Source organism: Nematostella vectensis, chromosome 15 (assembly GCF_932526225.1).
Source record: "Nematostella vectensis chromosome 15, jaNemVect1.1, whole genome shotgun sequence".
Lineage (NCBI taxonomy): Eukaryota > Metazoa > Cnidaria > Anthozoa > Actiniaria > Edwardsiidae > Nematostella > Nematostella vectensis.
Genome location: NC_064048.1, coordinates 2,118,228 through 2,143,047, shown reverse-complemented (window position 1 = coordinate 2,143,047; position 24,820 = coordinate 2,118,228). Strand labels below are relative to the sequence as shown.

General features: G+C 39.4%; 3 protein-coding genes across 3 annotated transcripts; 2 read left to right on the top strand and 1 right to left on the bottom strand.

Annotated features, from left to right (window-relative positions):
• Positions 1-4,452: 4,452 nt before the first annotated feature.
• On the bottom strand, positions 4,453-9,320 carry LOC116610158. The gene is made up of 3 exons (XM_032370893.2): positions 8,963-9,320; positions 6,641-6,778; positions 4,453-5,696 (listed from the first exon to the last, which is right to left on the bottom strand). Exons 1-3 carry the CDS (start codon positions 9,148-9,150, stop codon positions 5,624-5,626), a joined length of 399 nt encoding a protein of 132 aa, XP_032226784.2. The 5' UTR covers positions 9,151-9,320; the 3' UTR covers positions 4,453-5,623.
• Positions 9,321-12,863: 3,543 nt separating this feature from the next.
• LOC5502614 (mucin-1) lies at positions 12,864-16,419 on the top strand. Its single transcript, XM_032370899.2, has 3 exons — positions 12,864-13,050; positions 14,308-14,479; positions 15,405-16,419. The coding sequence occupies exons 1-3, from the start codon at positions 12,949-12,951 to the stop codon at positions 15,791-15,793; spliced, it is 663 nt and encodes a 220-aa protein (XP_032226790.2). The 5' UTR covers positions 12,864-12,948; the 3' UTR covers positions 15,794-16,419.
• Positions 16,420-17,198: 779 nt separating this feature from the next.
• LOC5502615 (major facilitator superfamily domain-containing protein 6) lies at positions 17,199-24,565 on the top strand. Its single transcript, XM_001623731.3, has 7 exons — positions 17,199-17,366; positions 19,316-19,425; positions 19,594-19,773; positions 20,277-20,471; positions 21,443-21,750; positions 22,750-23,405; positions 23,782-24,565. Exons 2-7 carry the CDS (start codon positions 19,327-19,329, stop codon positions 24,036-24,038), a joined length of 1,695 nt encoding a protein of 564 aa, XP_001623781.2. The 5' UTR covers positions 17,199-17,366; positions 19,316-19,326; the 3' UTR covers positions 24,039-24,565.
• The last annotated feature ends 255 nt before the right edge of the window (positions 24,566-24,820 follow it).

Below are 24,820 nucleotides of genomic sequence, written 5' to 3'. Positions count from 1 at the left end.
GCCGAAATCGCGAAATTAATATCTCGCAAAATACGCCCACCCTTTGTCCCGCGACATTTAGTCCCCGCGAAATATAGTACCAACAAGGTACATAAAGGGTCATTCTAGGCTAGAAGTAGTATAGAGGGGATGACTAGCACAATATATGCAACCCTTGTATCTGCAGTTTCTATTGTTTGCTCTGATAGGTGTAGGATGTATATATTTTTTCCCTTTTTTCTTTTTCATTTTTTTTTTCATTTAGGAAAGATAACTTTAATATATTCCGATAGTTAGGGAGGGGGTGTATTGTTGTGGAGACTGGGGAGAGATGTGTACTGTGTGGGTGTTACTGATCCAACCGAATCGTCCGGGTGGTGGCTCAAATATAAAGGCATCGAGAACAATGGCGACCAATCAGAGCGAAGATGAGACTAGTAAAACCGGTTTATACAATAGGGCATATACAATAGGGCATATCGACCAATCAGAGCGAGGATGAGACTAGTAAAACCGGTTTATACAATAGGGCATATACAATAGGGCATATCGACCAATCAGAGCGAGGATGAGACTAGTAAAACCGGTTTATACAATTTTTGAGGGGGGAGGGGGGTGGGTGGTTGTTGATAAAGAGGGGTAAGGTTAATAGAATATGAAATGCAACGACTCAGAGTGAATATCAATGACTTTATTCTACAATGTCTCTTAATTTATTGTCTTACACATTTTCAATTAAGTATTTCACTACCCTTGCGAAAGAGAATTATGCCGTGAATATCGTCTCCATCGTTTAGTGAACAGTGGATAATATTGATAACTAGCACAATAAATACCTTAACCTTTTACCTCTGTACTTAAAAGTTCTAAATGTTGAGATGCCTATTCGTATTTAATATGATACGGGCTAGTCTTTTCTTCATGAATTTACGTTAACATCATAAGAGAAAGAGAGAGAGAGGGGTAAAAATGCGTTAGGTTGTAAAGTTTATTTTCAAGTTAGTAATTTAAGCGTTTTCCCCGTGCCTGGTTGATAAAAAAATTGATCACCTATTGTCATACCTCTGTAAAAGTCCTATCCTTATATTACTTTTTCTAGCCCATCTTTTAATTTGTCCTTGCCTTTGTGAGGTTTTTAGAATATGGTTTTCTGGCTAGTTTTTCTCTATAAATGATTTTGGTGCACTAAACGGGAAACAGGGAATATGTTGTTACTTACCATTCGTATAATTAAAGCGTGCTGTTAAAAGCTGTCAAGTCTATTATCATACATCACCTGTTTTACCTTTGTATTTAGAGGTTGTAAATTTTGCCTCCCCGTGTTTATTTCAGGAGTCTTTTCCACATGGGGTTTGTGTTAAAATGTTTTAGATACTTAGTAAAGGAAAATATCCCCAAACTGCTGGGTGACTAACGCTTGGAGGAAACCAGACTTTATAGTAAAACTATTTCAAAAGCGCTTTTATGTATATCCAGGTTAATCCGGTTAGTCGAGTGTAAACAACTTCGAGTCCTATAGGCTAGCCAATCCTACAAGACATGAACGCAAGTCTGGACTAGTATAAACAAACCTGTTCGTGAGTGTAGGTGTAGGTGTAGGATGTATTTATTTTTCAATTTTATTTTCATTTAGGCAAGATAACTTTAATATATTCCGATAGTTAGGGAGGGGGTGTATTGTTGTGGAGACTGGGGAGGGATGTGTACTGTGTGGGTGTTACTGATCCAACCAAATCGTCCGGGTGGTGGCTCAAATATAAAGGAATCGAGAACAATGGCGACCAATCAGAGCGAAGATGAGACTAGTAAAACCGGTTTATACAATAGGTAGGTATGAAAATAAAAGTGAAAAATATATACATCCTACACCTATCAGAGCAAACAATAGAAACTGCAGATACACAAGGGCTTGCATATATTGTGCTAGTCATCCCCTCTATACTACTGCAGATACACAAGGGCTTGCATATATTGTGCTAGTCATCCCCTCTATACTACTTCTAGCTTACTGCTAGAATATATACTAGTTAGCAAGAAGCGATTAGAAAACTACAGGATAATCAGATTATTCCCTTTACCTTTCGTTTAGCGGCCATGTTCAAAGAACTTCAGCTGTGAAAGCAAGGAATCAAAGAAGTATGTTCCGATCAGCACTCGTTCACACGGATCAAAAGGACGGTCTCCGTATTATCCTTTTTATGGGTTTTTCATTTATTTTGAGATAGAAACGCGAAAATAATAGTTGCGTCAATGTTAGAGGCTCCGCACAGCTCGGAGGTCTACTGACAAATAAAGCCATTTTGCTTATGGGCACGCCCCTTTTATACCGCAGGTCCTTCTTTAATGAAAGGTTTAGAAGTCACCTTGAGTCTTAGTAGATTATATTTTGCAAAGAAAACCCCACTGTTCCCCATTGCATCTGCACGAATATTGCGACTCAAATTTGGCTTTTTTTCGTTTATTTAGCTGTACTACGACATGAGGAAGCGCTTTGGAAGCAAAAAAGTTTTAAGGTTTCGTTATTTTTACGCGCGCGCTAAAGAATAGCGTCATTTCAAACGTCACAATTTTTGCCGTTGTTGCAGTAGAAAACCACTCCCAAGAAGCTCGCCGTCATTGCTTTGTTTATCCAGAACATTATTTTTAACTTCGAAATGATTAAAGTTAAGCTACGGCTCTGATTTTTCGATATTTACGGAGCTCCTAGTTCTGAAGACTTGGTTTATTATTGTCCTATAGAAATTTTGTTTTAAGATTCATCAGCTTACAGTATCATTCATTACTTTATATATATTCTTAAGGGTGTTGGTGTTGAAGTATTGTAATGTAAATGTAGTTTTATAATATTATTTGTGAGAGTACCTACAAAGTTACGTATACGTTTTGGATTCTGCCAAAAAGTAAAATTTATTAATTTTTATTTTTCCCCTCTTTTTTGAATAATTTCTTTACTTTTTTTTAAAATATCGGAAAACCGATACATAGTTTTGCGGGCGGCAACTAGGTGAATATTCTTTGCCTAAAAAAATCACGATCCGTCCATTCTTCTCAAAGATTATAGAGTTAGAAACGTAAACCGGAATTAGAATTATCTACGCATGCGCAATTGAGTATTGCGATAAGCCTGGTTACAAATGCGAATGTTGTGAAATAATTTTGTTACAAAAATATCGACTTTTCTCCCGCTTTTAAACAGTAAAATATGCATTGAAACAACTCTTTTTTTGCTCAAATCAGCACTTTAGGTCGCTAAGTAAGTGCGAGTAAATTATTTTCCCGCCATTCGATTTTCCCGCCTAAAAGTGCTAAGTTCCCGGATGATCGCGTGCGCGCCTAACAACAGAATTGCTAATGCCTAGTTCACACTAGCAACATAACAAAATAACGACATGGGCGCGCCCACTATGTTTAGCCCGACATAACTACATGGACATAATGACATAAAGAAAAAACATTATGTCCATCTCGTTATGTCGAAGATAAGGGTGCGCGCGCCCATGTCGTTATGTCGATAGTGTGCACTAGGCATAAGTAACGAGAAATGTCCTAACACCCTTAATACGATCAAATGCATCTGTGACCCCGTCCCCACGTATCCGTTTTCGTTTGCTTTTTGTTACGGATACGGGTATCGTCCACACGGAAACGCGAAAACGATGACCGAAAACGGAACAATTTGAAAACGATCTCCAGAGTGGAAAAATTTGAAAACGATACCCTTTCGGTGCCGTGGGGACAGACGAAAACGGAACCTTTCGAAAACGATGGCGTGATAACTCAGGTCTAGTCCACTTGGCGCGCGAGTACGCATGCGCTGTAGAACTTGTGATCGTTTTCGTATCGTTTCTGCGTTTTCGTGGGGACGGGTCGTATCAAAATAAAGACGCTTCGTGTGGACGCGGATCTTTTTGAAAACGCAACCTTTTTGTTCCGAAATCGGATACGTGGGGACGGGGTCTGTGAAAACAGATGGACAGCGCGCGCGCGCTCTTTTGAAATGGTGTCATTATAGTACGCGCGCGTGCAAACAACGAATTTGAAATATTTATTGCTTCAAAACCTATCTAATCCTCGCAATTTTTCGTTCTGTTTCAAGAAACAGCTGTTGATAAGGCTATGTTTGCTTCAATAGTGTGTTATCGGCCACTCTAGGACTCTGTTATAGCATTTTGGTCTCTCTCTACAGGGTTCTGCACTCAGTGATGTCAAATGACGAATGTCAGCTTGCCTTAGGCAACGTCCCTTTATGGTGCGCGTTCGTGTTTAAAACGTCGTGTGTGCATGTAAGAACTGACCCACTACTGCGAGCACTTTTAAGATCGGGGATAGGGGGGTAGGGGTATCTTCGGGGTGTCCTGAATAACTTTACCTTGCTCTAGTAGTGAATGAAATACTAAGTACAATGGTGTCGATCGGGGCAATTCGTCATCAACAAACTCTGCTTCTATCAAATATTAGCGTTAATCCCATAGGTTGTGAGAGCATGAGATGGTCCCTTTTATTGATGGATAAATTTTGCATCAAACAAATATATATGAATGCATAACCCTTTCAAAACTCAACTTGACTATCTTAAGCTCCGTTTGATTCAGAGAGCCGGCGTCAATTGTACTTTTGCAGCCCTTCATCTTAGACCTCGAACAAACGCCGTTCTTTTCATGTACCGTTCCAAACACAAATGAACATAGATCAATCAAATTGATTCTTTTGTATTTGGAACGGTACATGGAAAGAACGGCTAACTAGACCTTTTAATGCTATTCGCGCAACCATACCATTCGCGCCAATCAGCGCGAACAAGTCAGAGTGTGGATCAGGGTCGAGTTCCTAGAAAACCGGTTAACATTAACCCAGGGATGAATGCCCGTTTTATCCAATTAAATGTCAAGATATCCGTATTTATCCCAAGGTTAGCAGTAGTCTGCTTTCTAGGAACCGGCCCCAGATCAATACGGAAGCTTTTGAGCTTTAAGTTTGTATCAATTAAAATTATAATGCTCGCTTATTGGCTTACTCTCTCATAGCTTTGTCCACTATTACGGTACTGCACGTCGCACTTTAAATGTGACGAGAAGGGTTCTGATAAATGGTACTTACTATAAGCACCAGCTCATTGTTTAAATACCTTATTTCACTTCCCTGATACTAATATTTGCGTGCGCAACGTATCAATAGAAAGTTATCGCCATTAGATATCAAAGGACTTGCCTATTGTAGGGTCCGTAAGATCAGTTGTTATGTATACTGATATGTTAACTGATAAAATAAATAATAACCGAGTACTGTATTATCAGATATTAATACGCTTATATTCTCATCTACTTTCGTTGCACGATCACTTGGATAGCTAGCTCATAAGTTGCTAATGAGCTGTTTTACTCTTCTTAGAGGAATTTGACTATTTTAGAGGCGGTTGCGCATCCAGGATTTATCAAAAGAATTGTTCAACTTATGGAAAACAATAACGAAGGGGATAAAATCCTAAAATTGTCTTAATTTGCTCTGAAATACCGGCTCTCTTCGATGTTCTTTTGGGGTTATAACTATTGATACTTTTATAGCTACGATGATATAAACTATACTAAACGTGGGGTTATAACTATAGCTACGACGATATAAACCATACTAAACGTGGGTTTCTTCATCAAAAGCTATGGTCTTTTTCTCGTGTTTTATCCTCGTAAGGTGTTCTATACGTTTTGTAATCAGGCCATACTCTGAAAATATATAATGATATAGTCATTAAAAAACACTCATCGTCATCGTCATCAGCGTTATTATTATCATCAAAACGTCTTCAGCATCATAAACCTTTTACCCCTGTTACACCATTTTAACATCCCTCCCTACACTTCAAACATCAACAAACATCTTGATAAAACACTCTTCTTATCAAGATGGTGCCTTTATGAAATCTGTCGTGAGCCTCTGTCATGCACCATTCTGTCATTCTAGCAAAGTAGACAAGACGGAAAACATGACATGACACTTCAAATAAGCCCATTTCACATCTAAATTGGCGGGAAAATTATCTTAGTGAGTAATAGCAAACAAAATATCAAATGAGACTTTTTTAAATTGATGTGACTTTTTGTGAGGTGTTATTAGCGCAAGTAAAAGATGATCAAGCAAAAAATACCTAAAAAGCCAAAATCTTGGTATGTGCATTTCCGTCTCACGTTATTTGTGTTTTTAAAATTAATTCGTAATACAAGAAAAAGATGGTCATTGTAAGAAATTGTGTCTTTATCTAGAATAGCGTATTTCCAGGTTTTTTCCGTCGGCTGCCTTGGGGAGCTGATGCGATATTTTGTTTTATTGAATTTAATAAAGAATAAAGATAAATAAAGCTAAAGGTGATGAATAAAGCAAAAGGTGATAAATAAAGCAAAAGGTGATAAATAACGCAAAAGGTGATAAATAAAGAAAAAGATGATATTTTTGGGCGACTATCGTTAATATCCTCACACAAGTTTTCTCTCAATATTGGGTAAAAACAAAGATAAAGGTGGTTGACAAGCCCTCTTTCCTGGCAGTATTTCCGTGCCATCGGTATTTTATGAAAGTTTTTAAATCGCGACAAATTTTCGCTTTTCTTTCCTTAAATAAAATATTTGTTCTGTGAAATTCCGTACTCATTTATATAAAGCGCTCTTCTTACCGCTTGTGGTGCTTCCGGTGCTTCCGGCTTCCCCAATCAGGAATCCACTCCGGTGGGTACGGGATCTCCCACGGCCAGTGGTCCTGGGGCGAGCGTCGAGTTCTAGATGATTCTAAGCCAATCTGTCTAGAAAGTGTACTGAAAAGCAAAAAGCCTTGCGTTAACGTTCGACATCAAAATCCCTTTTTTCATCTCACATGTGGATGTGATACTGAATGAATAATAGAAAATGGTAGGCTTTGCCAATTCTTCTCCTGTAATATCTTCGTTTGTAACATGAACATCGCTCGACGCCATATGAATTTATTCCCAGCCCAGCATGCATTTCGCTGATTAACACGACCCACGTAAGAATTGCGAAGAGGCACGCGATGTCGTATGTTCTTGTTCAAGTGTGTACATTCTCGACGTTTCTCTTATGTTGTTATGTCAGTTTTCTAGAACCAGTAGTCGGCTTTGACATTACAATTTCGATATAGCTTTATGTTGTTATTTCCATAAGTCGACATTGTGTACCGCGCAATAATGCACACATATTAGCCACGCCCAGGCTATTTCACATCATGCTTTGTTTGAGTATCTACCTTCTTTTGCACTGCTTAACCCACCACAGATAAACATAAAGTAACAATGCGGGTTTACATGGGGGAGAAGTAGCTTTGCAGGCCACATTGCATATCAAATTTCCCAAATAAAAAGAACAGAAGAATGAAAACCAACATTTCAACTTTGATTATCTGAGCCGCTTGTGGCCATTGTTTATTATACCGCTTGGCTCCTTGGGTCAAACGGAACCACCCCTTTAAGCATAATAATGCTTGTCCTTAGGAACAGAATCTAGCTTGGGAGAGTTAGCTTTTCATAAATTTAATTACAATTAAAAAAATCCTTCACTTCTTTTGATTATCAGAGTTGCTTATCCCTACAAGCTGGCAGCCATCCGTTCCTCGATACCTGACGATCCATGTTATGCGCGCCACAAATATCAGATTTCCCAAACAAGAAGAACAAGAGGAACAAAACCAGCATTTAAACACCTTGTATTCAATGTACAGCCGGCTTGTAGCCATCGCTCAACAACCAAGAAAGTATGATATGCCTCGATTGCCACATTAAATATCGGATTTCAAAAACATGATTATCCAAAACAGGGATTCAAAACAACATTTGAACATCTTAGATTTTCCTAACAAGGTGTTCACCATCGATCGATAACGTGAAGATGCTATTTGTCTAATTTGTTACAATTAGATATCACATTTTTCAACGGTTGGCATTGAACAACTGCCATTAACCGCTTTGTAAACCTTCTGTTGCCTTGGGTTACGGGTTTTTAATACCGCCTCTTATTTCACTTACAACAGATGTAACATGTTTTGTGTCTGACTGTGTAAGAGGAACATGCATTTTTACTTGGAGCACTTCTAAGTTAGAAGAATATTATAGCAAAGTGCTCCAAGTAAATATGTGCCCATTTGGACAAAAAAGCCTTTGTTATTTTGCTTATTGGTGTACTTCTAGTTGTTTGCTTGTGTATTTAGTCAGATCTTATTCCAAAGATTTATATGATGTGTAAAGAATATAAAGAGACAAACTTGATTCTAAGTAGCCCAATCCAAGAAGCAAAATGAATGCTCTAAGTTTTTAAGTATTTTGGAATTGTTTTTTATGTAAAATTATTCCGTTTCTTTTAGTCCAAAGGAATATGTTTAATGGGTATTTAAAAAAACCGGATTAAAAATACCTTTTGAAGGAATGCATAACAGTGCAAAAAAGACGGGAATTCTATGGAGAAAAGCTATAGCGCTCGTTTCCCCTGAGTTCCTATTTAGATTTAATGGATCTCACAAAAGCGATTTAAAAACTATTTCACAATTTTTATTATAGTGTTCTTTTGCTGATTGATCGCTTTTTCTTTCAATAATGTACGGATCTTATTATTTTGTTTTCGTTTTTGATCTGTAAGAATACCCGCTTCTTATGAACACAGCATGCTTTTAGGTCTAAAACCTCTCCTTGTAGATGGATACACTTCCTAAGTTTAATCACAGGTAATTGAATTAGTCGCGCTTTAAAATATTTCCGAAACGGCACCGCGACAGGGAAAGGCAACCTGCAAAGACTGAGAGAACGTGCAAATTGTTGGTTGCAGCGAGACGTGGGTGAGGGATGCCAAAATTCCTTCACAATTTCTCCACGTTATTAAAACCATAATATTATTATAGCTTTTCCTTTGAAGGAAACAAAGACAAGAAAGTTCACGAAGGCCATTGTGATCAATGATACCAAACAATCCTTAAACTATTTCGTATTCTTACTCACTTTTCTAAGTATTCCTCATTGAAGTTCTGTAATTTTTGTGGCCTTCTCTGTCTTGCGAAGACTATGTTGTAAATTGGTCCTCTTTTACTGGTTCTATCTGTGATATCCTTTATCGCAAATCCATTGCTTTCCGTTATAAAAGTTCTACAGCTCGAAATGACGATAACAAACAATACTATCTGCTTCATTGTGGTTTTTGATGGCTTCCACTGACTTAAAGGGAAACGAGACCTTAGATCGCTATCTTTTTTCCTTAAATAGCTTTAGTGGACATTTCCCAAGTCCCACAGACTAAACTCCAAGCTCACCAACTTCGCTATCAGTTATTGATAAACATGGGGAGTGTTATAGAATTTCAAAGGAGAACAGAGAGGCTATTTTATAGGCTGTTAGAGCAAAATAAGTGACGTAGATAACAAATTCCTGCCTCCCACTCGTATTTCACCCTAGTCGGTTATGGAAGCTACTAATTACTTTTGCATTTAACTGAAAACCCGTCATTTCTTTAAGCGTAACTCAAATCCACTTGTAAAAAAAAAAAAACTTTTTGACTAAAGTGTTATGCTGTAAATGTATTCGGGCGTAAATGAACCTGTCAAAGGTAAAGAAAAACAAAAGATGATTGAAAATAAACAGCAGTTAGTGGGGGGAAAACCAGACTCAAAAATTGGCTGAGAAATGAAATATTTCTCGTGATGATGAATTATACTATCGTTAATTTACAAATCCAAATTACCAGGATTAAATGCTTAGCCACAGAATAATTTTGGTAATACATTACCAAATGTTATCTTCGTTTTCTCTCCCATATTCCTGCTTTAACCTTTCCGAATTCTAAGAGGGTCGTTTTAGGAAAGGGGTTATATCTATCTATTTACAAAATATCGAACAATTTCTCTCATTATCACGAGACGTTGTTTAAAAATTGTTTAAGAAGGCGAGTTGCGTGGGTGAAAATCCCCATACATCGGTAAATTTCTTATAACGCGCTCCCATTGTAACATAAACGATGAAGGTCCTTTCATATTCCTTAGCTGAAACTAGCATTTAATTTTTAATTATTTTCGTTTTGGTTTCCTTCGCCTCCGCTATTTCTTTGTTGAGTGTAAAGAAGTTTAGAGAGTACTAAAAGGCGTTGTTTCTTGCCGTACCATCTGTTCCACTGATTTCACTCACTAATCATCGTATTTGCATAACTGTATAAACCTACTTCAGTGTCATACCAGGTCTTCTAAACTCCTTTTGTGTTACCACAGTTTTTATTTTATCAAAAATAACCGCGACTTATGAAAATTCCATCTTGCTACGATAATTCTTGGCAAAACTCTACTTACGATTTCAATATAAAAAAGTGCTTTTTTTACAAAGAATGTGCTTTATTTCAAACTAAATGGAAACAATAGTGTATTCAGCAGAGGTTTGAATGTCGATGATATTTGATTTTATAACTGTCGATTTAGCTGTCAGTAAAACAATCACTACTTTATTAAGTTTTATTTTCTTTGATAAAGAATTCTATGGAAATAGCACGCATCAATAGAATACAAAGAACCCGATGGGGTAAAAAATATTTGTTTATCAAACTATTCTATTTATGGCTGAAGTGCTAAAATATTTAAAAAACACGTAACCCAGTTCGAATAGAACTGTTAACTTTTTTACTTGCTTTTCGCATATACAATGTATTTGGATGCAAAAGACTTGTAAGGTATCTGTAAAGGTATTTTGCTGAAAGAAGAAAAAAAATCAGCTTGCGGTTGCTAAAGCTCCCATTTATTCAAAAGAGGAGGGATACTTTAAAATTACAAGGCCATTATACAATTAAATTATGTCTCTTTGCTGTATTCTATTTTACTGTCTATCCTAGATCTTTTAGTTTTTAGAATGTTTAGCAGATTTCTGTATTAAAAATCAATGTTGTAAAATCATATGTAAAAGATAAAAGTCTATCGTATCCACTCTTTTATGAACATTATTATTATTCTATGCGAATAAAAAAAAAATATAGAGTTTGTTAGTCTAATAAGAGAACATGGCCTAGGAAAGCTAAAAAATAGTTTAGCAGTTGAAAATTATTTACCAGACTTCTCAGAAGATTGAAACAGGCTGAAGATAAATGACCTAAACATCCAATGTAAATTTGACTCCAAACAGGTTAAAAAATTGCATTTCTTTTACTTTATTATCTTGAAATTCCATGAAATTCTAAAGGCAGCAAATTTTGAAATACATGACAGTCTATTTGCTCTTTTGTGATTGCTTCCAGATATGTGAAAAAAGATGAGAAAAATGATGGGAGAAATAGTTAAAATGCTTCAATCATTTTCATATAGTTTACTCTATTGTTAGACAAAACAATTAGGTTCCGATCAAAACACAATCATAAATATTCGAAAGTAGAACAGTTTGTAGTTGCAATGAAACTCTGCAAACAAAATAATTAAATAGAAAATGTTATGTGCTGTATGTAAGGCACGACCCTATGTCAACAACCACAGGATACCCAAGCTCCCGCCGGGCGCAAATAGGAGTAAGCAAAAATGCGAGATTATTGCCGAATAGACTGAAAGGTGTGACGTCATTAGGAACCACAGGGAACCTTACATTAGTGTTTCAGCTTCAATAACATCCAGCTTGTTCCTAAAATAGGGTAAGTACGCAGCTCTTACAAGCTGCAATTTGATTGGGCAAATGAACAATATCCGCACCTCGACACAAAGAACGAGAAGAATAGAGACAAAAGAACTCCTTTGTAGAACAAAGATAAGACAAAGCAGCTGCGTACTTACTCGGGCTAAAATACACTAAGGACTCTTCTTTACAATCAGTAGGTCGGACGTGCGTGGCAATGTTATTTGTTTTTTGTATCTACTACCCAAAACTCTAGTCACTCTAAGTGCAAGTCTCACTCAGTCATCTGTTACTTTATGAATAACATTGTTTCAGTTTCACGATGTGTATTCCCCGTGCCCGGTGGGGTTCCTCAGAGTAAAAGTGATAGGGATGCTTATCGGGAAATTTGAAAAATACCCCTAAAATACCTTCACGGCCAAAAATTGCCACCCTACAAATATCTCAGCAGCCTTAAAAATACCATTTCTAAGAAAAAAGCCTTTTTTTTCCCAGATACCCCTTAAAAATCCCCCCCTCCCGGATCCTGGGTGAGTTTCCCAGATGCTTTGTGATTGGTTCATTTCGATCCGAAAACAAGTCAATCTCGAAGGCATTGTGCACTGTAAATATGCAGTCAATATCACACCAGAACCGTCCCAGAAAGGATGGGAATCGACATGGCGCGCGGTTGATACCAAAGTGTCCCTCTCTTTTCTTATCCTCTCTTGTGTTTACTTGTTTATTTGTGTGTATTTTCGTTCTTGCTGATTTTTTTTTATGGAGGGAGGGGCGGGGAGGCAAATGTCGCTTGAAAAGCGGGGTACAGTGCCTATATTATTTTGAATATTGTGCGTGGTAAAATAAGCTCTTTGGTACAATTAGCTTTAATACAAGGGAAGTAAGAGGAGGAAGAACAGAGTTTTTAGGCTCAATTCGTACCCGATTATTTTTCAGTAGCGCGTCGGGGACTGTTCGCGCGCCACGGGGTAGTAGCTCAGATTACGCAACGTAACTTGACCGAGTTTTCTAAGTAAACATAGAGAGCGCGTCGCAAAAAGGCACATTTCAGCCAAATTAGAGTGAATTTTGTGTTTTTTCCCTAAACTTAGCCAAACAAACTCTGCCCCCGTGTCCCAGCCTTACACAGCTCGCTTTTCCGTTTATACGGGAACCATTCTCTCTGTCCACTCAGGCCTGACATCCCTATTCGCCACCCAAAAACAGGGAATCTATTCACTCGATGACATCTTTACCGGTTCCGACTAGACCACGTGAACCGCCCTTAGCGAATCCCCCAATTACCTCATGTGTTAGCCCGAGACTCGACAGTCGATCTATTGCTTGTGACTGTTTTGTTTTAATTTGAAGCCAAGATGAAGGTTGTGCTGCCTTTTCTCTGTCTACTGGCCTTAGCGTCATGTGAGCCTTATAAAGCACATAAGCGGACTAGGAGAGATGATTCTAGCGTATACAGGGTAAGGTACTATGTCTGAGTGCCGTGTACTTGTGAATACGACTAAACAAATACCCGTTTTAACAGCACTTGAGCGATGTCAGCTTCACTCTTATGCCCCCCGCAGCCTTATTTTGGCTTGTGTTTATTATCTACTTATATTTTGGTTTAATTTCATGTTTTATTTCTTATTCCAAAATTTGTTTTTGTTTTTTCTTTCTCGCCTGGGTTTAACGCTATTGATGTGGTTCCCTATGGTAATAAATTATGTATTAGTGCAGGGATGTGACAAAAAAGACACTTAGTAAGTATATGTATATCGAGATGACAATAACAAAGTCAAGTGTCTACTTGATGGTGTTTATATTTTTGTTGCAATTATTTCTTTTAAATAAGAACGGTGATTATAATTTTAGGTTGATGAATAATAAATTAATAAAAATATTTTTTTCATCTGGATCTTCGATTGCTAAATATAAACAAAAGCAGAAACAAAAATAGTTGTAATTCGCTATCAAAAGTCAAAGGGACAATCCGGGATAATAAATAAATAGATGTGGATCATTAAATAGAGATTAGCTTGTTGTTAGAAAACATAAATTTTTACACCACAGCAAATATATGCCGATGTTTTTGTTGATAGATAATTGCAATTCATAGTATAAATCATCTTCCTATGTGATAAATGGTAGAAAACACTGTAAAAAATATTTGTGTGAAAGAAATATAATGAAAATAGTTAGAAGCAGCAATTCAGCTTTGTTTCGTTTTTCATTATCGCCTGATAATTAATTAGGACATTACATATTTTTTTAGCCTCGATCCTTATTTTTTCCGCTTTTATCCTCTAGAACAATTTAAGTAAATCAATTATACGTAAGCTTGTAAGAATGCGTGTTCACTAAGATTTTGCTGTGACCGCCATCTTAAAAATATTGCCCAGACCCTGACGTTTTAGACGTTTCAGTAACAGGTTTCAACGTTTCCCGCGCGCTCGCCCCAGGCTCTTTTTGACCATTTAGGAGAACGTAAGCCGTTGATTGATATAAAAAGGGCTCATTTATTGCCAGTTTTGAGTGGTTCTGGTGAGCGCTGGATAAAGGTGGACACGTCAATAATTTGTTACACTACAAAACACGCTTAGCTTCTTTATGCGCATACGTCAGGAAGTCCTGCGCTGTTCAAACGTTTCAGTTCAAATAAACCTCGTTGGCGCCATATTGAAAATTACCCAGAAGACCCTGAGGATGAGGTTGAAGTAATATATTATCTTTTTCAGAGGGCAAGTATAGCGCCTCAAAGCTACGGTGCTCCATTCGCGTTTGCCCCATTAAATCCAATGGTCTCTGCGTACCCCCTGATGGGGCACCGTGTTCAGCCGTACGGATGGTTCCCAGGAAGTGGAGGGAGTAACACAGGCGGCGCATTCCAGCTGCCTTCATGGATGCCGTGTAAGTAAATATATATAAGGCCTTCATGGATGCCGTGTAAGTAAATATATATAAGGCCTTCATGGATGCCGTGTAAGTAAATATCTTTAAGGCCTTCATGGATGCCATGTAAGTAAATATATATAATGCCTTCATGAATGCCGTGTAAGTAAATATATATAAGGCCTTCATGGATGCCGTGTAAGTAAATATATATAATGCTTCATGGATGCCGTGTAAGTAAATATATATAAGGCCTTCATGGATGACGTGTAAGTAAATATATATAATGCCTTCATGGATGCCGTGTAAGTAAATATATATAAGGCCTTCATGGATGCCATGTAAGTAAATATATATAATGTCTTCATGGATGCCGTGTAAGTAAATATATATAATGCCTTTATGGATGACGTGTAAGTAAATATATATAATGCCTTTATGGATGCCGTGTAAGTAAATATCTATAAGGCCTTCATGGATGCCGTGTAAGTAAATATCTATAAGGCCTACATGGATGACGTGTAAGTAAATATCTATAGTTCTATAATGCCTTAATGGATGCCGTATAAGTAAATATTTATAATGCCGCTCATAGATGCCGTTTAAGCAATTTAAAGGGGCTAGCTCACGCTTACCAAGTTGCATTGCTACATCAAGCAATATATTATTGTATTATTTTACAGTTTTCGATAACTAACGTTAGAAGAATTATTTTGTACATGTGCATTGTAGGGAATCTTTAAAAGTGGCAAAATGTATGTAAATGTGGATTATCTATGGTACGACCATAATACCGCAATCATATTTAACTTAACAGGGCAAGAAATGATTTAGTGTTCTTTTTAGAACGAGTCATCCAATTACAAAGTTCATATCAATCAAGTCTGTGACCATGGCAACAATAACTTTTTTTACTCAAAAGTTTTCATTTTTTGCTATGCAGGTAACTGCCCCCCAGACGAGGACGACAGCAAGGGGGGGGCCGCCGGAGCAGAGGAAAAAGAGGAAGGAGAGGGTGGTGGAGACACGCCTACTACCGCCCCCACCACCGCAGCGACCACTCCAACAACACCAACAACCGCCCCTACGACACCAACAACTCCAACGACTGCCGCAACAACTCCTACGACTGCAGCAACCACACCTGCCGCTGGAGCAGCCGCCGCACCCCCACCCGCTGCCGCTGCCGCCGCACCACCCCCACCTGGTGGGTCATCATCTCCCCCACCCGCACAGAGTGACCTGCCAGTACCTCCGGCTGCTGTTGTCGCACCTTTGCCCCCGGCCCTTGCCGTGCCAGCGGCCCCAGCACCCGCCGCGGGAAGACGTTGAGCGGTGGCGGTAGAGCTCCAAGACGGATAGAATAGGAAGTAAACCCCCGTTAACCCTAAAATGAGATGAAAAACAGTTAGCGAATATTCGATTGGAATATGACTGAAACTCTTTACTTTTGATTGAATTGACTTGGAGTTAGAGTTAATAGAGTTAGAGTTCTCGGTGTTTCACAGCAGATTTGAGAGAAACCTATGGATTTTGCCGAACATACCTTCCCTAGAAAAGAAAGCCACAGTGGAACCTCTATACAACGGGCACGCTTGTCTAACTTGCATAACTGTTAGATACAATGAAACCTCCACATAATGGGCACTCTTGCTTGTCTTATTTACAGTTAGATACAATGGAACCCTCCATATAACAGACACCCTCGGGACATCTGTAGAGATATTGAAATCGAAAGTTTCAGATAGAGTGGTTCACTCATTGGAAGCTTGGTAATGGAGGGGTTCCATAGTAGCTACGGTACGACAGAATTGTTGATGGTGATAAAAACTGGATTTTTGTTGTAACTTTTGTCTACGACATAATAATGGAGCATTACAGCTCTCATTTTTGTCCATTTCTAGAAAGATTTGATGCTGAATAAATATTATCAGGAAAATAAATGGTTGTTTTCTTTACACACGTGTACATGTTTATTGAAATATAGTTAGAGTTGCAATTGTTTTGACTCATTTGAAGCAAAACAAATTCAAATCGAGTGCTATTTTGTCACGTTTCACTTCAATCCCCAACAACACGAAGTTGGACGCTTTGAAAGCAATACACCCCCCCTCCCCCCTCACCCTAGTGGATATTGGTCTAAGGCTAAGTTCAAATGTCGTATTATCCATGAGCCGTATTCAATGCGAATGCATGCAAATGAAGATGAAACAATCGACTCGATTCATTTGCATTCATTTGCATTGAATACGGCTCATGGATAATACGACGTTTGAACTTGGCCTAAAGCGTTTTTCTCGGATTTAATTACAAGTAGCAGTCAAATGGTTATGTATTGTCCAACATCCGAGAGGGAAGGTGTCCCAAGGCCCGCAATAAATAGAGATAACTCTGCCACTTGAGGCAAAATCAATAAAATAAAACAAATAAATCACTTATGGCCTAGATTACAACTGCCGATGAAATGAGGAGAAATCATTTACACACCAATTGAATCTCAATAACAACATGAGCCGTGATTTGCATGTGCTAGACAATTCTAAAATTAAAACAACTAAATTCGTTAAATAATCAAGGGTCAACAGCTCTTTTGTATGGAGAGGAGCACAAAAATCCCATTCATGCGTTAGTAGCTCAAGCCCGGGAAACAAGCCGCGGTCATAAGATCAACATGATAACACCGCGGTCATATCGCGGCAACAAATTATCGCACAAGTCGCACATAATGTACGCGCGAGTGTCTAATCGGCACGCGGTGGTTATCATCCCGGGAACTGAGCTCCGGTCCCCAGGAATCACTATCTAGATGGTCTTGTGATGTACCTGGTCTATTTGAGTCTACATCTAATAATATAACTTGCCCTCTTTGCTGTGGAAAGGAGGAGATTGTGTTATTGTTGTTCCGGTAAGTTTTCTATAAGTTATAGAATTATATTTCTTTCTAAATTCATTTATTTTAACTTTTTCCGAAACTTAAGTGACTTTGAGGTCTGTTGTACTGTAAATACAACATATTCGAGAAAAGATTCCCTTAGAACTTTGTAGGTCTATATATATTTTGCTTTGAGAGAGATAAAAAAACAAGTAATTCTGAAAATATTTCATACTGCCTACACGAAACTTTTAATTAAAGAATTTGTTTGAAAATTTAATACTTGAATTCATATGCTGAATGAGAGGAGGGAAAGGCATTATTATGAGATAAAAACTAGGATTTCATAAGATAATGCTTTTGTATTTGTATCGATCAGTCTATCGATACAAATCCACATACTGAATATCCATATACTGAAAATCCACAGATATTCAGTATAATAGTTTTCTATATATAATATTTATAATTGTTTGCTATAATAGGCTATTTTATTTAAGTATTAATTCGTGACACTTATTTAACTTGAAAAACATTTTATTGCTTTTATTGCAAAAACAGTGTAGCAATTTCAGCGCTTGGTAGTCCGTCGATGGTATTTCTATTGTGCGGCAAAATTAAACTCCTGTAGATATGCGGGAGCATTTGCTGTCACTTCCGGTCACGGCTTTTGTGTCGCTCACGAGAGCCACGCATGTATGTAACGCAAGGCTATGTAACGCAAGGGAGCGAGGATTTATGGCGGTATAAAAGTAAAAAGTGAAAAACAGTGACGTGAACGAGCCTTAAATTTGCGGGGGTGTTGTACTGGTGTAGTCCATGCGAGCAAATATTTTCCCCTCTAATTGCTCGGAGCGAGCGCAGCGAGCAGAGAGCAGAGAGCAAGCCTAATTTTGTTTTCGATCATCTCCTTTGTATGGGTTCCCTGTGTTACATTACGGCGCATGCATGCCAGTTTAGTAGAGTCGATGCTCCAAAAATCGCTTTTGGTTCTTCGGACTCCGCGTCACTTGGTTTCGACACTTCTCATTTTTGGCGAGGTATCTTGGAGGTTTTTGGTAAGGTCAAGCTTTATAAATTGTCTTAATTACCTTATCGGGCTCCATCTAGACTTCCTTAGAAGAAACTAATGCAATCTTTAAAAAAAAGAAAGTTGAGAAAAAGACTGAAAGTGCTACAGAAAAGATTTGCCCCCAAATCATCGAAATTGAATGAAATTGCAAACAACTACAAAAATCATTTTGTTGTTTCTAAAAATAGAAGTGGTAGTTTTTTAGCCAATTTTATTCCCTGGCTAAAAAAAATGAAGTCCTGTATTCCTAGAACAAACTTTAAGTAATCAATGTACCCGTACTAATGGCCCTCTATCCAGCTCTAACCACAAAATAGTGGGGAAGCGGGGATGGGAAAAAACGTGCCGCTGGTGGTCGACTCGTTTGTCGTAACAAAAGCATAGGGACAGCTCGCTGGAGAAGCCAGAGCAAGGCACACACAACCAGAAGAGGAAAGAAATGCGTACTTTATTAAACACTAAGTCTAACAAGGCATTACACGTTACTTTGGAGTAAAGCTATCCTAGAGCCCGTGACCTCACAATCCAATCTAGGAGCACTTCACTATTTTGAAGATACTTCTAGTTTATAAATAGATTTATTGCATTGTGTCCCATTTATAAGCAAATCGAATTCTAGCAAGCGATTCTGTTCGTTTTAGATTTTGAAGGACAGCTGGAAGCGCGTGGGTTTCTTTGTCAAAATTTCAACGGAAACTCAAAGAAACAATTGCTATACAGCAGGCTATTGACAAAATATTATCCGTCTTAAAAACATGAGTCCACGGAAACATAGCTTTGTTTACACAAAAATATGATTTTTAAATAATAAAAGTAGTTATGCTGTAGATATGTAAACGGATTTTTTGGTAGCTTTTACCGACAAGGGTCTGGCACGAACTCTACTTATCAGTTGCATGTTGTGTTTCAGTGTAGAAAAACATGGAACCGGACGTTGGAACGGAAGAAAAGGACAGAGACGAAGAAGACCAGGGATGCCAGGCGAGGAGACACTGCGGCGAACAGCTTGGCTGGTACAAGGTACACTAAACAAGTATTACGTTCTCGGCCAACCCAGATCAACCCAGACCAACCCAGACCAACCCAGACCAATCCAGACCAACCCAGACCAACCCAGTTAATGAGGTCTGCAGTGATGTCTTTATTGAAAGAGTTCAGTATTGACCATTGACCATTTCTGCCACGCAGGCTTTTTACATGTTTTTCATCGGCGCATTCTGGATGAAGATCGTCTACCTGCCCCTGTACTTCAAGCAGATAGGTCTACCGGCCGACTATGTAGGGGTACTGGCGGGGATCTCGCCATTCCTGAGGGGGGCAGGGTCCTTCTTCCTTGGTTTGCTAGCCGAGAAACCGGAGACTAGAAAGGTAGGTAGGCTATTATAAGATAACCACGCAAAGGTATACGTTACCGAAGACTTTCCATTTCGCTGACGTAAAAAGATAGAGGCAAAAAGGTAAATCCCCATGGGAGGGGCGAGTCAACCTACGTTTAACAAGATGAGAATAATAATATCGTTACTTTGATTATTACCGTTAATTAGGGAAAAAAAGAAAGAAACAAACAAAAGCCCCCATACCCTAACCCGGAATGTCTAATAGTTCTGAACGTAGAGTTGTGAGATTGCATCATCATTAAAGAAAAACAATTATGCCGCTATTTCATGCTCTCGCTCAATGCCGAGTAACAAAAAGCATCCATTTCCATCGGCCTATTTAAGCGAGTAACCAAGATATCGTCAATAATCAAACTTCATTCGTAGATGTTTATCTTCCTTCCGAATAAACCTTTGTATTTTCAATGATAAACAACAAGAAAGATTGGTTGATCGACATTCGTTAATCATAGCCACGTGATCTTTGTTCACCAGGTGGTACTACTCCTAAGCCTGGTCGCTCAGACGCTGACGCCTCTCCTGTGCTTGATCCCTCGACCCGAGCACGCCATGCCCGCCCTCCTTCCCGAGAGCCCTTTCGACTTCAACTCGAGCTGGTTCGTTGAGTGGCGCGATGTTTTCCCCGTACGAGACCAGAGCATGCTTGAGATGGACACTAGCGAATTTGAGGTGAGCGTTGCTTGACGGTTTGGGGGCGGAGCAATGGGTGGGGCAGGCGGGCCCCTATTTTCAGGATATTTGGCTAATAAATAGCAAAATCACGGGATAATGATTCTTCCGGACCCCCCTTTCTGGAATCTTTTGCTTCGCTCCCCCCCCCCCCCCCCCCCCCCTTTACTAGACTCCTGGATGTGCCCCTGACGATCACCATCTCTATTTATAAATGTACAATGTACATATACGTATTTGATGTAAGCATTGATTGAAGATTACCATCTTTATTCAAATGTACACATGCGTATTTGATGTAAGCATTGCTTGAAGATCACCATCTCTATTTATAAATGTACATATACGTATTTGATGTAAGCATTGCTTGAAGATTACCATCTCTATTTATAAATGTACACATGCGTATTTGATGTAAGCACTGCTTGAAAATTATAATCTTTATTGAGATGCAAGCATTGCTTCACGATCAACATCTATCTGTTGATGTGCACACATGCGCATTTTGAAGGCTCGACTCACGATCACCATCTCTGTTGGTATGCACACTAGCGCTTTTATGTGAGAATTGCTTCACGATCCTCTCTTCTATTTGATTTATTCTGAGCTTCTCAGTATGGTTTTGTTTTGTATGACATGACTTTCGGAGTGGCAGTTTCAAGTAAAAATGAACACAGAAGTGGATGCGGCCATCGGGCCAGAGAGCCACAAAAAACAACATTGTTCAGTAAAAAAAAAAAGCCATTTCTGGCATAGAAACTTTCTGGCTGATTCATAAGCGCTGATCAAGTGGCCTTTTGCTGTTGTTATTTTGCCGCCAAAAGTTCGAGCGCGCGCGAGTTTTCCATTCCAAAGGTCACATGATTTCTTAGTGTAAGTCGCATATTCCATACTTGCGGACCGAAGTCTCTTGTTATTTCTAAGAAAACAAGTTCTCACATTCAATCCTGACGTGATTCCATGATATCTAGGATTGTAGTCCGAATACCCTTGGCTGTCTCGAAGACGATATCCTCAACGAAGCAGTCCCATACAACGCAAGCGGTTTCATCCCCTACAACTACACCCTAGCGGCCCTCAACCTCACCTTTCCGACCACGCCCAGCCCAAATACCACCTCACCGTACCTCCCTAAGATCGACATCAAGTTGGACATCCAGCAGACCTTTTGGGTTTTGCTCGCGATCATCACTATAGGCGAGTTCCTGGGCGGCCCGGCGCGGAGTCTGGCGGACGCTGCTACCCTGCAAGCACTTGGCAAAGACAAAAACAAATTCGGGTGGGTTTTCATTTCAATCAATGACTGCCTTTTTTCCAAATGTAAAGAGCCTGGGGCGAGCGCGCGGGAAATCTGTGACAACCTAAAACGTTAGGGTCTGGAGCGGGTTTTTTTTTCAAGATGGCGGTCAGCAAAATCAAAGTACATACTAATTTTTGCAAGTTTACGTGGAATTTCTCGACTTGTATTGTTTGGAAAGAGCAAAAAAAAAAGCGAAAAAAGTATCTTCATATTTCTTTTAAATGCAAGAAAAAAATGGATCATTTACTTTAATTATTATCGTAATTATTACAAATTATCATTGCCTTTCAACCCAGCTGCTTTGGAACTGGCATTCGCCATTTGCACTAGAACACGTTCAAAGCACATCAAAATTAGTTGTCTAGGGATTAATGTTGGTTTAAATGTGCATGAAAAATTACCTAGGATAAACAAATATCCATGAGTTAGTGAGAGAAAGAATAAAGGGGGGGAGAAGTGATTTATGTGAAAAAAATCCAAAACAAACTGATTTTTGTTCGAGTTAGCGGCAAGCTCGAGTTATCGAGGGTTCGAGTTACAGGGTTGTTTAGTTAAACAGGTTCCAATTTACCGAAGGTTTGGGTTCCGAAGGTTCAAGTCATTGAGTATTCAAGTTACAAGGGTTTGAGTTACCGAGGGTTTGATTTACCGAGGGTTCAAATAACCGAGGGCTTGAGTTGTCGAGGGTTTGAGTTACTGAGGGCTCAATTACCGAGGGTTCGGGTTACTGAGGGTCTGAGTTACCGCGGCTTCAAGTTACCAAGGGTTTGTGTTACCGAGGGTTTGAGTTACCGAGGGTTTGAGTTACCGAGGGTTTGAGTTACCGAGGGTTTGAGTTACCGAGAGTTTTAATTACCAATGGTACGAGTTATTAAAGGTTCGAGGGGTCCAACTACCGGGGGTTCCAGTAACCGAGGATTCCCGAAAGACTTTTAGAATAACGTTTGTATCATAAAGTTAACACTGATATTACTTCAGGTACATACGACTCTGGGGGAATATCGGGCAGATGATCTTAACAATCATCATCTATCTTGAGCTTCGGTACGAGAAGGTTCTAATCCGCGGCTTATCTCAAGGAAACTACGAATTTGCAGTTTACGTGATCGCCGCGTGGATGGCGTTCTCTTTCCCTACAGCGCTTGGCTTCGCGTGCGACGATCGACTTAAGGGAGGTCCTCAAGAAACAGAGACTTCAGTTAATGTCGATGGCAAGAGCACAGAGCTCTCGGATATCCTTGTTAGCTTTGAAGCTCTGACTATACTCATCATAACGTTCTGTATTGGTGTACTCAACGGCACGTTTAATACATTTATGTTCTGGTTTGTTATGGATATCGCCGGGAGCAGCGCTAATTTAATCATCACTGTCGCACTCGCGCTACGTATCGCTCACATCATCGTAGCATTCCGGGTGTCCGGACCCCTGATCCGCGTTTTCGGAGTGACTAACGTGATCCACTTCAGTCTCGCGATCTACTGCGGGATTTATGTGTTGTACGGGTTAATGCGTAACCCCTGGCTCGCCATTATACCGGAAGCGATGCAGAACGTCATAAAGGCGCTGACGGAAGTCGCAGTGATTCTGTTCTTCAGTGATATCACCCCGCCCCGATGGGCAGCCACTGTGCAAGGTAAGAGAGAGACTGGGACAAGTCATAGTGGAGCTTAGGAAACTTATTGCTTAGGTATTGGGGGTGGGGTGGGTGGGGGGGAGGGGGGGGTTGGGGAGAAGATAGAACGTGCGCATCTCCTTTGGTTTATAATACATACGAACCTCGACCATCCCCCAGCCGAACATGTCCGAATGTTTTTTTTTATGTAGACACGAAAATCGCGTTGCAAAACATACAAGGCACACTTCAACTAAATCTTGTGGTTTTGAAATCAGCCTTGCGCAGTCCAGCGCTTGTGAAAGTAAAGTTAGTCGGATGTAAAGCGCATTTGATCATGTCTCGCAATGTTAGTTCACACTTAACAAGTATCATTCCATTTCTTTTTCATTCCCAGGCATCGTCCAAAGTCTACTGGAAGGCTTCGGGTTTGGTATTGGGCCAATCATCGGTGGATTCCTCGTGGCCGATTACGGAATCCGCGCGACTTTCCTCATCTTCGGCGCGCTAGCAGCCGGCGTCGCCATCTTCTCAGTCACTGCACATGTTATTCACTGGCTCATGCACAGGGGTGAGGAACAAGAAGACGACTGCGTCAAAAAGCCAGGCTACAAACCGCTACAATATATAGGCCAGTGGTTCAACGGGGAGTGACAGGGACTACATTTTCATAAATTATCCATTTGAGTGAAGCGAGTTATTTAAAACATGTGGAAATATTTGAGAGCGCCGGTTAATTCTGTCAACCTTTTGCATGACTGACACGGTTTCCATTGTTTTCTGTGGGGCTTTATTTCACGTACAAACCTCATTAATAGGCAAGAAGCTAAGCTAAGAGCCCGGGGAGGGTTTTGATATTCAGCAGGGAAGAGCGGGGCTGATGGATTGCTCATTATAAATGCCAAGGATTTATACAGATGCATCCCCGGGAAGGTTCGAGGGTTCCAACTACCGAGTGTTCCAGTAACCGAGGATTCCCGACAGACTTTTAGAATATCGCTTGTATCTTAAAATTAACACTGAAGGTCGGCCAGAGGCCTCAGGTTGTATTCCATTTATTTCTGTTTTCATGAAAAGATCGAGGCGTAGCTTCTAAGAAGAGAAGAGCTGTAAAGCAAGTAACACAGTAAGCTTTTTTTAAAAGATTTTGTTATTTTAAATAAACAAACCATATGTTTGTACAAAATTGTTTTGAATATTTAAGTAGATTTAATAGGCTTTATAGCTAGCCTGGCCAATCTGGCTAACAAGGCTATCAGAGCTAATCTGGCTGTCAAAGCTATATAGCTAATCTGTTTAACTAAGGCTATATAACTAGCCTACAATCCTCAAGAAAAGTAAGTGGGACACTTCCCATACGAACAACCGCCAACCCTCTCCCCCCGATTAATATTGGTTAGAGGCGATTTTCAGCTCAAAACACAAGCAGTAGCAAG

Coding starts and splice junctions, on each gene's coding strand:
- LOC116610158 (XM_032370893.2), bottom strand. CDS start 9,150: ATGAAGCAGATAGTATTGTTTGTTATCGTCATTTCGAGCTGTAGAACT. Junction 6,779..8,962: donor AATGAGGAATACTTAGAAAA/GTGAGTAAGAAT, acceptor TTTGCTTTTCAG/TACACTTTCTAGACAGATTG. Junction 5,697..6,640: donor CACCGGAAGCACCACAAGCG/GTAAGAAGAGCG, acceptor ATATATTTTCAG/AGTATGGCCTGATTACAAAA.
- LOC5502615 (XM_001623731.3), top strand. CDS start 19,327: ATGGAACCGGACGTTGGAACGGAAGAAAAGGACAGAGACGAAGAAGAC. Junction 20,472..21,442: donor TGGACACTAGCGAATTTGAG/GTGAGCGTTGCT, acceptor CATGATATCTAG/GATTGTAGTCCGAATACCCT. Junction 21,751..22,749: donor AAAGACAAAAACAAATTCGG/GTGGGTTTTCAT, acceptor ATATTACTTCAG/GTACATACGACTCTGGGGGA.
- LOC5502614 (XM_032370899.2), top strand. CDS start 12,949: ATGAAGGTTGTGCTGCCTTTTCTCTGTCTACTGGCCTTAGCGTCATGT. Junction 13,051..14,307: donor ATGATTCTAGCGTATACAGG/GTAAGGTACTAT, acceptor TATCTTTTTCAG/AGGGCAAGTATAGCGCCTCA. Junction 14,480..15,404: donor GCTGCCTTCATGGATGCCGT/GTAAGTAAATAT, acceptor TTTGCTATGCAG/GTAACTGCCCCCCAGACGAG.